Source organism: Bos indicus, chromosome 15 (assembly GCF_029378745.1).
Source record: "Bos indicus isolate NIAB-ARS_2022 breed Sahiwal x Tharparkar chromosome 15, NIAB-ARS_B.indTharparkar_mat_pri_1.0, whole genome shotgun sequence".
Lineage (NCBI taxonomy): Eukaryota > Metazoa > Chordata > Mammalia > Artiodactyla > Bovidae > Bos > Bos indicus.
Genome location: NC_091774.1, coordinates 36059307 through 36073159, shown reverse-complemented (window position 1 = coordinate 36073159; position 13853 = coordinate 36059307). Strand labels below are relative to the sequence as shown.

The window sequence follows — 13853 nt, the reverse complement described above, 5'->3', positions numbered from 1 at the left end:
TTTCTAGGGTCTGTGCGTACTGCTCCACAGGCTCGGCCTCTCTCCCCAAAGCTCAGTCCTTCCTGGGCGGATCCGCACCCTCCAACCACGACCTGCACCCTCCGCAGCGTGGGCGAGTCCACCCCCACATGCACCCTCGCTCCAGCCTCATCTGCATTTAACATCTCTTGTTGGGCTTTGGCAGAGAAAACTCAACAGACTCGTATTAAAAATGCCCTTTAAAATTCAAAAGCTTTGAACTGAAGAAATACCTTGAGAAGTTTTCATGGAAAGTTCAGCTCTGCTGGTTCAATTCACTACACTTAGATGCACCTTTTCAAATAATAGGGAAAAAATGTAACAGGGTCAGACCCAATCAATATGCTTGTTCAAACAGAATTGCAGGGACTGTGATGTGCACACATTTTGTACTCTGCCTTTGTACCCCGCCACTCGCTCTGAAGAAAGGTTTCTTTGCTGGGAGAGCAATGAACGTGATAGCCTTTGGAGTGGAGATGGCAAAGCAATGGCGTGTTTACCGGGCCAGGAGGGGCTGCCATTTTTTGCATCCACCCCCACCCCCAGCCTCGTCTCTTTGTTCTTTTCATAACGGCATGCAACCCTCATGGGCAAAGTCCCTCCTATGCTCCGGCGTCTGATGCTGAATTGGAGGCAGAGGACTCCCAGCACTTGCCTGCTCCGTCTCAGAAAGGTGATTTGTGGATTAGACAAATAATTTGCTGCTTCTTTCCCACCCTTGGTGAGAACACAAAAGGATTTGCCATAGAGCACTGTACTCAGCTGGGGGAACTCCCAAAGTCTAAAACGGGCTCTTGTCTGGCTAAGTCAGGGTCCACATCCACTCCCCCACCCCCACGCCTTCCATCCCCAAGAGGACCTCGGGCAGATGGAGGTTTCCTTGGCCTTGGGCTGCAACCTAACAGCCAGGAAAATTCTGGAAAACCCACCTTAAGTGAAGGTGGCCAAGTTAGAGGGAGAAGGGGTGAGCTACAGATCCCACCACCAGCCCCTTGGCCAGACACAAAGGCAGCAAAAAAATGAATGAAGGGGAGCAAACGAAAGGCCTGCCTTCAGCATCCACATCAGCCTGGGCACACTGACCTCATGCACAATCACAGATGTATACACATCTCAACGTCAATCCTTTAAACGATGCCCTGGAATTGACAGAGTAGCTCTGATGTATATACGCCGCCAGGTACAAAATAACTAGCTAGCAGGAAGTAGCTGTATAGAGCAGGGAACTCAGCTTGGGCTCTGTAATGACATAGAGGTGTGGGATGGGGGCTGGGAGGAGGGGATATATGTATACTTAAGGCTGATTCACGTTGTTCTATAGCAGAAACCAACACAACATGGTAAAGCAATTATCCTCCAATTGAAAAACAAAACTAAACAGTGCCTGGACATGGTGAGGATCTGGGCTGTTCAGGAGGGTCAAACGGGGATTAGGAAAGCTTATTCCCAACCCCTACTTCATACTAGGTCCTAAAACATCCTTGTTGGTTCTTGCTAAAATAAGACATTCTGGGTTTCCACTGGACCTGGGATAAAGTCAGGAATAGATGTCAACAGGGGTGCGGAAGTATGCTCATGCTCCCTTTGCTGACCACAAGCAATCCCATTGTTTCAAACTCTGCTCAGGCCCCCAGGGCCCCTGCAAAGAAGCGAAGTCAAAACTATCGGGCCACATGGAGTTTCCCTTCCAGAGTGGCCCCCACCTGGAGGGTCCCTGGTCAGCCAGTCCTTTCACAGATGGCCCCATCTTACCTCGGGTAACGAGTCCTCTCGAGGAAGCAGTGAAGGGGGCCAGGCCATGTTGCCTGCTCAAACGTGACGCAGCTGGAGGGTGCCTTTTCCAACCATCCATGCTGTTTGTAGAATCTGAGTCAAGGGCCTGTCATGCTCTCTGTTTGAAATCTGGGCCACGATTCTTAGAGAACAGGCTACGCCTCCTCCCGCTGGAGTGGAGAAAAGAGTTAGGAGTCACCATGTTCCCTCCCACACAGGACCATGCGTGGGACCAGCTAGTAAGAAAACCCCTGACGTGCTTTTGCTGAGAGAATGGTGGCCACCTAGCGGCGGGGGCTCTACCTCCTGTACCTTTTTTTCTTGCCTTGCACTCAACTGTGGACAAATTCTCCACCACCTCCACCCCTCACGGGGCCTTCCCAGGTGGTAAAGAACTCAACTGCCAATACAAGAGATGTAAGAGACGTGGGTTCCATCCCTGGGTTGAGAAGATCCTCTGGAGTAGGAAATGGCAACCCACTCCAGTGTTCTTGCCTGGAGAATCCTGTGGATAGAGGAGCCTGGCAGGCTACAATCCATGGGGCCACTAAGAGTCGGACACGACTGAAGCGACTTAGCACAACAGCACAACCACCCACCCCTCGCACCCCAGCCTCCCTTTCATCTGTTATGGAGCTATCTCCAAGTAATGCTTAAAACCGGAGAATACTTTCCATTTTAAAATTAAAAATCAGTAGCTAAAAAAACAGCAGCGTCCCCTCTTCTGAATGCTTTGGAATCTGTTCTCTCCAGTTTACCTAGTTGGAAAGCCACTCTGCACTGCGGGTGCTCTTCTTGGCAACAGAGATAAACTGCCATTAACAACAAACTCGAACATGCACGCATCCCTAAACCGAACTGGCCTCCTGCCTTCTGTTTCAAGCATATATCACAAGTCAAAATGAATTAAATCCAAATCCAGTTTGCAATGGTCCGTCGCTAACCCGCCTCACTGGAACGAGCTGGCGGCGTGTGGGTTGGAAGAGGGCCTGTGGGGTCCTTCCCGCTGTGGGATCGCAGTCCGCCTGCCAAACCAGCCCCGCACAGGCGTCCACAGCCTGTCCACAGCCCAGCGGCCCCTTGACTGGGTGGGCTGGGGTGGGGAACCATCCTCAGCAGCTGTTGAAGCCCAGCCAAGGGCCTGAGAGGACAGGCCTTGCTCCCTTAGACTTCCAGTGTCAATCAAGTGTCAAGAACTCATCAGGAGAAACTTCATAGGTGAACACTTCAGGGTCAAGAGTTGACACTGGGGATTTTTCAAAGAAATAGAAAGAAAAAACTAACACAGGGCACTCATGGAAAATAGCCAGCAAAAAGCAGGAGGTGTACCAGGTTAATACTTTAATCTGTACATCACATTTTTTTTTGCAAACCATTACACTTCTTTTTTAAATTAACTTTTTCTTGCAAAATACTCATTTCATTTTTCCAACAAAATCTTATAAAGGCAAAAATAAAATCTTATTTTGGCAAATGTCATGAAGTTGATACTGGCAGCATATGGAGTTAGTTAAAAATAGACGGCAACTTCTAAATATATTCAAGATTATTTTTCTGACCATAGTCAAAGACCAATTTTCATTTAAAGTGTGGCTCTACCCAACGGAGGTTTTTTGTTTTTTTCCTTTTCAACCTCATTTTCTGTATGCAGACTATCATGAGCTCACGACTCATATAAAGGGCCACAAACACGGCAGCTGGTCTGGTGGCCCCTTCCCCATTTTAGGCTGGAAGTCAAGTCATCGTTCTGCCATCATGGCCTTGCTGGCCATCAGAGATGGTGGGGACCCGCTGCCTGCCCTCCAGCCACTGACCCAAGTCCTGGGAAGCTGACCTGTGTTCTGAGGGGCAGGCTGCAAAGGTCCCAGGATCGCTATCACAGCCTAGCATGGACACAGGGAGTTGCAGGTAGATGCCACCCGGTGTGACGTTTATTGCTTATGATACAAGTCGAAGATGCTCTTCTCACCTTCTCTGTATTTCAAAGTGTTCTGTATTTCTTTTTTTTTTTTTTAATTAAAGCAAACTTTTTTTATTTTTGAGAAGAGCCCTTTGCTGAGAGAACCTCATGGGCGGGTTGGGAACCAAAGTTCTTAGACACGTTGTTGGGCCTAAGGCAGACCCAAGGCCGAGGCACAGACTTGGGCTCTGTCTCGGTGGAGCTTCACCCTCCAGAGCTGGCCATCAGGCGGTCAAGATCAGGGACGGCTGACCACTGCCCTGGACAGCACGCCAGTGAACCCCACACTGGAATCCACCGGCAGCATGTCTCACATCCAAGCTTGCCTGCGTTCAGCAGATGCTGGACTGCCTTCTGCTCACCCTGCACCCTGCCCTTCGGCCCCACCCACACCCACCACCCCACGATACCTGAATCTGTGTGTGCAGCTCCAAAATCTTGCATCCTCACCTTCTCGGCCACTGAGCCCTTGAGGTGAACATTATAAAATACATCCTGATTCTAAAATACAGCATCAGTATTGTACAGTGTGTATCAAAAGTGCCTTTGTCACATGTAAAAGGAGTCTGAACTAAAACAAGCGGGGGGGTTAGGACCTCGCCCTGTGGTGGACACCCCACAGCTGACGGGCTACTCCGTCCTCCAGGCTGAACCCCCGCTTAGCTGGAAGGGGTTTCCTTGGCGGAAGAAGGATGGATCTTCTCGGAGGAAACTGGTTCTGCTGGCCCCTGGCTCCAGACTTCTCTGTGTGCTGGATCACGGGTCAGTCACTGCCTGGGCTGGCAAAAAGCGGAGGAGACAGTGAGGGGCTGGCAGGACCCCAGCCCACTCTGGGGAGCAAGTGGTGGGCTTGGTTGCTCACACATGGGACAGGGGATGGCAGGCTAACAAGACAGAGTGCAGCCGGGCAGGAGGCCAGGGCAACGCGGCCGCTGCTGGGGGACGCTCGGGCTCTAGGACTCATGGGTGCCCCACCTTTCCTCCACCCCATCACTTCTAGGAAGTCTGCCAGACACACACTGGCCCTGAGACTGGGTCCCTGCTCTAACAGGGCCATAGGCCTGAGCAAAGAGGGCTCTGGGTTCCAGTTCCAGCCCGGCCCTCCGTTTGCTGAGTCACTCTGGGTAAGTTGCTCAGCTTCCGTGGCCCTTGTTAGTTTAATCTAAAAACAGGGTGATCGCACCAATCTCCTAGAACTGCTGAGGATGCTGGAAGGGTAAAAGGAAATGTGGATGGGCTCTGAAAAGAGCATCGGAGGCTGACTCATGGCCCCAGAGGTGCCAAAAGCTGATAGAAACAGAGTCTCTCTGTGACCTGGGACACTCAGATCTCTAAGAGAAAACCACACACCCCACCTGTGACCCCAGAAGATGCTGTGGCCTTTACAGGGTCCTCTGGAGCCAAGACCTGACGGAGCATTTCCCTGAGGTTCCTCAGCCACGGGGGCCCTACTGTATACCTCCCTACAGCCTGTCCCAAGTCCCACCCTCAGGCTGGGGGACACCTGCCCAAGAGCATGTCTCCACCCCAACCACGCACCTCCATCCCTCACTGCACTCCCTTCTCCAAACACCTAGAGCTCCTCGGGTGGCCAGATGGGCACACAAGTGGCGACAGAGGACTCACGAGGAAAGGGTCCCCACCCTGGTTCTGACACCCACAGCCATGATTCTTTGGGCCAGTCCCTCACTGGCTCTGAGCTGCTCTTCCTCATCTGTAAAACGTGGTGAATATCCCCACGGGGTTATCGCCGGTGCTCAGCAGTGTCAACCATAAACACTACAGAGGGACGAGAGGGAAAGCCCTACACGCCGTCTGGCTTGCACCGGTCCCTTGGGGGCACTAGGCCGCCTGCAGGAAGGACAGCTGGGCAGGGAGGGGCGTGGCTCTGGTCCCTGAGATTTCACAGGCTCTCCTGTATGGGAGCCACCGAACACTGAGTTCCTAAAAACCAACAGCCCCGCTCCTGCCCACCAGCCCGGGAGGTCTCCCCAGCAGCCGCTTTGCCCAAGGAAGGAAGCATCAGCAGGTGGTACTGCTATCATCTCAGCAGCAGGGAGGGGACATGCTCAGCGCCAGGAGAGGGGCCACGATGCCAGGCGGGGGCTCTTACTTGGAAGGTGTTAGACAAAGGTGTAGTGGAGTCCGTTGCTTAAGGGGGGGTAAGGTGGCACGGTCCTGGAGGACAGGGGGGCTTTAGGCGGGAGGAGGGCCAGCTGCTGCGCTAGACGGGCAGACAGGAATTAAGCGGTGTGTTAGGCTCCTCGTCTGCTCCCGCAGCTCCAAACGCCCCACTCGGCAGGGCCGGGGAGCTGTGGGCCCCACGGCCCGCCACTAGTGGCCTGGGCTTGGGGGACACGCCTGTGGGGCCAGGTTGGGGCCTGGCCTGGGACTGGAGAAAGGGAGCAAGAGTGAGGAGGGGCTGCAGCAGAGGAGGCCACTCAGCGGGGGAGTGGTCGCGGGGGACATGGTGGGAGGGCTGGGGCGCACTCGCCTGCTGGCGGGGAGGAAGCCGAGGACAGTATGTCCACACAGGTAAGAGCAAGCACAGGCCAGAGAGGAGGGTGATTTACAGCAGGGCAGGTCCCCCTGCTGGACCCCTGGACAGAGGGAGGAATTCAAAACCGCCATGCGGGGCCTCAGGGACCCCCAGGATCATCAGGAGGATGGGCCTGGGGGAGCCGCCTGCTGTCTCCCCCACAAGGACGCCCTCTTGGCTGACGCACATGTCCTCAGGGGAGTCAGGACAGCAGGGACCTCAGGGACTCTGTACGGGACCAGAGCTGGGGGAGAGAGAACAGGCTTCCTTCTGCCCTCAGTCATCCCACGGCTTCTTGGTACAGCTCTGCTCCCCAGGGCCACCACCTCAGGGCCTGGCAGGCCCCAACCTCGGCCACTTCTAGACCCTTTGGCCAGAGTCGGAGGACCGGTGGGGACTGTGACACCACTTCACTCTACGACCACCCTCACTCCTGGCCAAGGGCACCACCTAGACATGCAGGGGCCACCGCACCTGGGGAGAAACAGCCCTGGGTGAACTGCGAGGACTGACATAGGCAGGCCAGTGAGGGTGGGGAGAGGAGCCCTGCGAGGGCTCACACAGGAGGCCAGTGAGGGTGGGGAGAGGAGCCCTGCGAGGGCTCACATAGGAGGCCAGTGAGGGTGGGGAGAGGAGCCAGGAGTCGCTTTCCCAGCTGAGAGAGAAAGCCTCTTTTACACACGCATACATGTACACACACAAATACATATACACTCCTGACAAAGAGAAAGCCTTTTTTACACATGTGCACATGTACATACACACACACACCCTCCCATCCTGTGGTATATTTTTTTTCCCCACTGGACAACAAAGTCCCACTTTCCAAGTCCCGCTTTCTGGCACAGGCCACTCAGAGGCAACTCTGATAGATGGACAGTGGCTCTGATTTGGGGAACAAAGCAGAAACCCGAAGGAGGGTTAGAGGGGCCCCTTCTGTCTCGTCCCGCAAGAAATCCAAGCACCAGAGGCTTTCCTGCCCCTTCTTCGTGAGGCCAGAAATCTTAGCCTGGACCCCTCAGCTCAGGAGCCAGAAAAGCCTGTTCTCAACCGGCCACCTCAGAGACAGCAGAAGAGCAGCACCACTCCCAGGGCTAACAGTGAGCCACATGCCTCTCCCAGACCTCCGTCCTCCAACGCTCCTGAGCACCAGCTCCCCTGCTCAGCCTGCCCACTCTGCCCCCACCACGCCCTGCAAGGGACAGGGCAAACACCACTGTTCCTCAATTTCTATGCCTGAAGCCTGCTTTCCCACCAACTCCAGACAGGCTGGGCCGGGCCCTGAACCCAGGGAGCAGGGGCTGGGGCCCAGCCTCCGAGGCTGCCCCTGCGGCCTCACCTGCCACCTGCTTGCTGCGCTGGGAGGCCTCCGAGGCCAGGGCGTAGGAGATGTTGATGATGCGCTCCTGCTCCTGCAGCTGCGAGTCCAGGTCTGCCACGCTGTTCCGGTCCTGGCTGGCGGTCGGCTGCAGATTGCACATGCTGTGGCAGGGCCAGAAAGCGGGCTGTGGGCCTCCCTGCCCATGGCGTCCACCTCAGGAGAGGGGGGTCCCCCTGGCCTGAGGATCTCACCCTTCTGGGGGCGTCATATAAAAGCAGGGCACTTTCTCTCCAGACCAAGGTGCACGAGCTCCTCTCCTTAAACGCCCAGCCACAGCTTTGCCCCTCCTCTGGGGGATCACAGACCCCAAGTTAAGAGTTCTGGCTCTAGGCTCCTATTCCATCCAGACGTGAAAAGGCTAACCTGGCTCTGAAAGGGAGGACCTCAAACACCAGGTTTATGTTTCTGAGGCTACAGGGGCTGATGGGACAGGAAAGCCACTTGCTGGGGTCCTCTCCTGGCCTCCAGGGGTGTGGATGAGGCCTCTGGCAGCTCAGGACACGGCTGGGCCCCTGGCTCTGGTCTAGGCCACAGGCCACTGGCACAGGCCACTTTGATAGGTGAACAGTGGCTCTGATCTGGGGACCAAAGCAGGGACTCCAAAGGTCTAAATGAGGGAACACAGGCCCTGGGGCTGGGAGCACCATCCTTGGGGGCAATCTCTAAGCGTGTCCACTTCACCGCCACACTTGGCTCCACTCCTCACACTTGCCAGGGCCACGGGACACAGATCTGGGGGCGAGGGCCTAGCATGGCCCTCTGAGAGCTTCATGACCTTCAGGTGACCTGGGTGAGCTTCCTCGCTGATCTGTCGGTGACGTGCTGAGAGCCGACCTGCCCCTTACAATGAGCAATGTTTGCCTAAGACAGAGGCCTGATAAAACACACACACCCCGGGCAGCCCAGTCCGGTCCGTTCAGCTGAGACACCCCCGGGGCAGCCTAGCAGGCTGTCAGGACTCAGGCGTCATGAGGGCTGACCTGGACCGGGTGAGGATGTTACGGATCTTCTCGGCTTTGCGGTACCGCGCCTGCAGCTCCTCCAGGCTGGGCGGCTCTTCAGGATCCAGCTCCACGTAACGCTCAGGGATGGAGACCTTCTCTGGTTTGGAGAGCTGAGGAAAGGGCCGGGTGGCGGTGGTTGGGATGTTTGGTTTGAGACCTGCTCCCTGACCCTGTCCCCCCACCAGGAGGCACACGGAGCCGCCCACAGACTCAAGTATTTGCTAAGATCACAGCGGCAGCAGTTCACTGTGGAGTCAGGATCTGCATCTGGGTTTGACTCCAAAGCCCGTGCTCTTTCCACCATACCCAGCACCTCCTACTGTCCAAGGGAAGGGAAAGGGGAAGCCAAAGTAAATAGACCAGAAGCCCGAGGAGGACAGCAGTCACCCGTGACGCCACCCTCCACGTGATCTGACCTGTGCAGACCTCTCCAGCCCCATAGACCCCTGGGGCTCTCCCCTCTGCCTGGGATGCTCCTCTCCAGGCTCCACGGACTCTCTCATCCTCCCAACCTCACCTCCAGAAACCTTCCCTGACTGTGCCTCTCCCGCCCACACTGTCTCTGTTTTCTGTTTGTTTCTCCACTGTCTAGATCAGACACTTGGTACTCAGTAGCCCTTCAGCAAACACTCCTTGGATAGTTAGATGGGTGGGTGGGCAGTTGGATGGGTGGCTGGGAGGAGGAATGAAAGAAAGTGACAGTGATTTTTGTCCCTACAAAAGGCCCTCTGACCCAGACAGGAGGCAGCCATGTTGCATCTCTTGCTCTCAAAAGGAAACTGACCCCTGCTCCACCCCTCTAGTCTCTCACACAAACCCAACAGCAACCTCAGCTTAGTGAAACCTTACTTGGGCCAAGAAAGCTAAAGGCAACTTTCGCATACCTTAGGGAATTTTTTTCTCCTTGAGTAACAGCAGGACATTTAAAATGAGGTTGGTTGAAACTCCTAAAGACAAGGTCAATCCAATCCCAGGGCAAATATGGACTTGAATTTAAACCCATCCCTATCTTCCATTCTGGTGAAAGATAGCAAGAAAAAGCTCCTGTTTTTCCCAATGAAGGCAGATCCAGAGCAAGGATGCAGATCACATTGCAGGAGCAGGGATTTAGGTTAGAGATAAGGAAGAATTTTTCCCCTTGGCTAGCAGGCTAATCAGGACACCACAAAGCGCACTTCCCACTGCCAAAGCAAGCCTGTAGAAGCTTCTTTTGTGAAGCTGAGAATCATGGACTTCTGGCTGCTTTAGAGGTGCCAAAGGGAAAGGGGCTTAAGGAAGGGGACTAACCTCGTTAACCCCTGGAGGCCCAGTGGACCCCAGAACCCAGGTACTCCACAGGCGTCAGTCTGCCCCACTCCGGTCTGATCTATCCTTCACATGGTAAGAGCACTTCCTCTCATGCAGTTTCAGGCCAGGCCAAGTCCTCACACAACTGTGTTTGGGCTACTGTGCACTTCATTCAACAGAGTCGTCATTCAGCAAATATTTAGAGTGGCTATTGTGTGCTAGGCCTGGTGCTGGGTGCATAAAGGTGAACCAAACAGCCATAAACACTGCTCTACAGAGCTTACGAGGGGCACAACACAGGAGACCACCCTATGTCTTGAAGACCCTGAGTCTGTCATGCACTGACTCCCTTTCTCTTCCTTCGGGTAAAGACACTCTGCTACGGTTACTTGCTTTTCTGGGCCTGCCTGGTCATGATGTATTTGAGCCACCAGAGGGCGCCAGGAATTCAGACCAAGTCCTATCCAGGTCTCCCAGCCTCTGCCACACCTGGAAATTTCACCTGTGATTTTTTTTTTTTTTTAATGTATTAATATTTATTGCTGCAGCTGTGCCGGGTCTTAGCTGCAACACACAGGATCTTTAGTTGTGGCACCCAAACTCTTAGTTGTGGCATGTGGGTTCTAGTTCCCTGACCAGGGGTTGAACCTGGGTCCCCTGCATTGGGAGCTCAGAGTCTTAACCACTGGATCACCAGGGAAGTCCCAAAATTTCACCTGTGATTTCTAAACCTGCCTCCCCTTTCCCCCATCTCAAGTCTGATTGCCTAACTAGCCTGACTAGCCAGATGTAAGACCAACTCCTGGTTTTCCAGGGAACATATCATAACAATAACAATGACCTGCTCACACTCCTATTACGTGCCAGGTCCTGTGCTCATAGCTTTCTGATCATTGCCAATCGGCCGGGCAATATGCTGAGTCTCTTAACCCTCACCACAACTGACATTACTGCTGAGGAAACCAAGGCACGGAGAAGTTAAATGACTTGCCCCCAGTTCCACAGAGACGGATCTGAGCCTGCATCACAATGTCTGGACTCCTCTCACCACCTCCAGCTGCTGTTCACCCATCCTCTGGGCCACACTGAAGCCGAGCCTGTCCCATTCAGGGCAACACCCCCCGTGCCCCTGGAGGGTGGGAGGGTGGGTCAGGCTGCAGTCTGAAGGCCATGCCTCAGAAGGAATGAGGCATGAAGGAAGCCCCCGCCCTCACCTCTCTGCTGATGTCCACGTCATAGTCTTGTGGTTCCAGGTCCAATTCAGTGACAGGCATGGCCTGCACCTTCAGCCAGCCATTCTCTTCCTTGTCCTTTCTGTCCCCTTGTACAGCCCGTTCCAGCAGCTGCAGGTCAAAGTCCTGCTCACGCTTCCACTGGCAACAGAAGGAGAGGGTGAGATGTAGTCACTTCCTGACCGGCCCCTTTTGGGTGGGTCTTGTGGGCACCAGGGTCCTTGGGAAGTTGCGTCTGTGACTCGTTAGGGAAAAGCTGTATGACCATGGACCTCAACACCGTCTCTAAAAGAAGGCAGCAGCGGTCTGTGACATGGATGCTCTCTGTTGTGTGCTGAAACTCTGTGACAGAGAGAACAAGGCCTCTGCCCCTTTGATACAGCCTGACTCCAAGTGCTCATGTCTCTCTGATCTGGCCCCAGAGTGTTCCAACCTCCAGGGCACAGGTCTGTGATCCACGACTTTAGACTTACAATAGTCCCCAGGGATACAGGAAGCCTCCAGGTCCCAGAAGGTGACCCCAAAACTGAATCTGGGACAGAGCTCCAGAGAAGGGGTTTGCTGCTCCTGCCACCTGACAGCTCATGGAAGCCTTTCCTGTTTCTGGAGTCCTATGTCCCAGCTCAGAAACAATGCAAAAGACAAAACCCTCCAAGGCCCTGGTAAGCAAGTGGGATAGCCAAGATGCTCTCTCGTGGGAATTCCCCACAGGTCACAGTGAGGGCTGGGGAATATTGCATCCACAGTGGGGCGGGGGACGTGTGAGCAGGAGCAGCTGAGGACCACTGAGGCAGATAAGCTGCTGTGTACAGGCATCTATTTAAGTTAGAAAAACCAAATCCATGTAAGACTTAAATGCTAAATCAAACTCAACATTCCCAACTCTGTAATGAGCAAGCTTCACAGAAGGAAACTCTAACCCAGCCACTTTAAGATCCCAGCACAGAGAACGGAGACACACACACATATGGCTGAAACTATCACAACATTGTTAACCTGCTATACTCCAATATAAAACAGAAACTAAAAACAAAACCCAGTACCATGGTTGGGCTCCCCTTGGGCCTTCCTAATCACCTGTGGCCTTCGTCCCCACAGAACTCCATGTTGAGCAGGTTGCTAAGAGGAGGCGATGGGCTCAAAGCCTCCCTTTTCTTGAGCAGAAGCCAAGCAGAAACTTCTCCATCCCAGGCTGGGTCCTCCCTCTCACCTCATCCACCTCACAGAGCCCCGAGTGGTCACAATCGACCTTAATGTCCCCTCCGGCCCCGCTCACCTGAGCCCCAAAGCCATAGCCATAACAGCACATTTCACCCACTCATGCACAAGCTCTCAATACTGACTCTGCATCAACATAATCGCTCTCAGGTGATGGCTTCCTACTAAAGTATGAAAAGATTAGACAGTTGAAGATTCAGGGATGAAAATTTAATTTAATGATTGATTCACAAAGAAAACACACATTTTCTGACACGCTCACCAATGCCCCAGATAGAGACAGGTCCTCACATAAACCCAGCCTGATTGCTTCCACAGACAGAAAAAGTTCACTGGACTGTACAGTTTATCCTGGGGAAGAACCACGCCAATGCATCATCATTAAGCAACATGTTTATTGGCGCTGAGGCAGAGACTTAACACAAGTCTTTTTTAAAGAGAAAAAATTACAAAGTATTCAAGTTACGATTTTTAGATCATTTTTCTACATTTGAGACATCAGGTTGTAAAAAGTCAGTTTTATCTCATAAGACATTTACTTACAAAGTTTAAAAGTTACTGGCTTTGCAGCTTTTCAGGATATGAGTGTGCTGGGTCTTATCCCTTTGGTGTCTGACCTAACAGCTGCCAAGATGCCCTCTGAATACAAATCATAATGTATCTTGCTACCTGTTCAAGTTATAAAATACTAGAACACAAAAAGTTTTCCATAAGAAATTGTGCCGATGGGGCTGGAGGAATTAAAACCGAACCACCTCAGACTTGGCAGAATTTATTCAAACGTGCAATCTCTGAAGTCCATGTCAACTATCCCAGTATAAGGCATGGACATTAATAAATTCATCACGCCCAGACCTCTGGCAAAGACCACCGCCCTTGGGCAGTGGGGCTGGCTCAGCCTTGCGGGGCGGCTTTTGGGATAAGTGAATTATGAGTCAGTAAGCCTGCATAAAGGGGGCAGCAGAAAGTGAGTCACACATGGGAGGGCTCGCTAGGCTATGGAGAAAAGAGCTGCTATTGTAAGCCTGGTAACAGGAGCACAGGCCAGTTAGAGAATGGTGGATGCAAATTAGAAGCTTCTGTAAACACAATCAGGCAGGATTAGAGAGGCAATGAGCGGTAACGCTAAAAGCAAAAGAGCTTGTGCAATGAATTAGGGAAAGAACAGTCAGGCTAGAGGTCTAGGGAAACATTTGATTTCAAACAATAGAGAAAAATCCAGTGGAATGTTTCCAAAAGGGACCTAAGGAGACTGTGGGCAGGGTGCAGTGCCTGGAAGCACCACCAGAGGGCAGCAGGCAGCCTGGCTCTCCTTGGGTGCAGGGCCTGTCCGCACGGCTAGCTGTGGGAGACCCCGGGCCCTCAGGGGTGTGGGCACCACACCCTGCTCAGTTGCTCCCCAGGGCACCCGCTTGGAGGTTTGGGAGGCTGGTTGACTTGC

At 53.4% G+C, this 13853-nt stretch overlaps 1 protein-coding gene across 9 annotated transcripts in view; it reads right to left on the bottom strand.

Moving 5' to 3' along the window:
- Positions 1–3115: 3115 nt before the first annotated feature.
- PLEKHA7 (pleckstrin homology domain containing A7) overlaps positions 3116–13853 on the bottom strand; it is a 228671-nt gene continuing 217933 nt past the window's right edge. For 5 of the 9 annotated variants that reach the window (XM_070803588.1, XM_070803590.1, XM_070803595.1 and 2 more), the window contains 5 exons: positions 11177–11335; positions 8652–8785; positions 7630–7772; positions 5865–5975; positions 3116–4530 (listed from right to left, as the gene is read on the bottom strand). In XM_070803588.1, coding sequence (XP_070659689.1) covers positions 5875–5975; positions 7630–7772; positions 8652–8785; positions 11177–11335 — 537 coding nt within the window. In that variant the 3' untranslated portion in view covers positions 3116–4530; positions 5865–5874. The remainder of the gene's footprint in view (positions 4531–5864; positions 5976–7629; positions 7773–8651; positions 8786–11176; positions 11336–13853) is intronic. The other 4 variants (XM_070803589.1, XM_070803594.1, XR_011570851.1 and 1 more) reach the window with 3 other exon arrangements.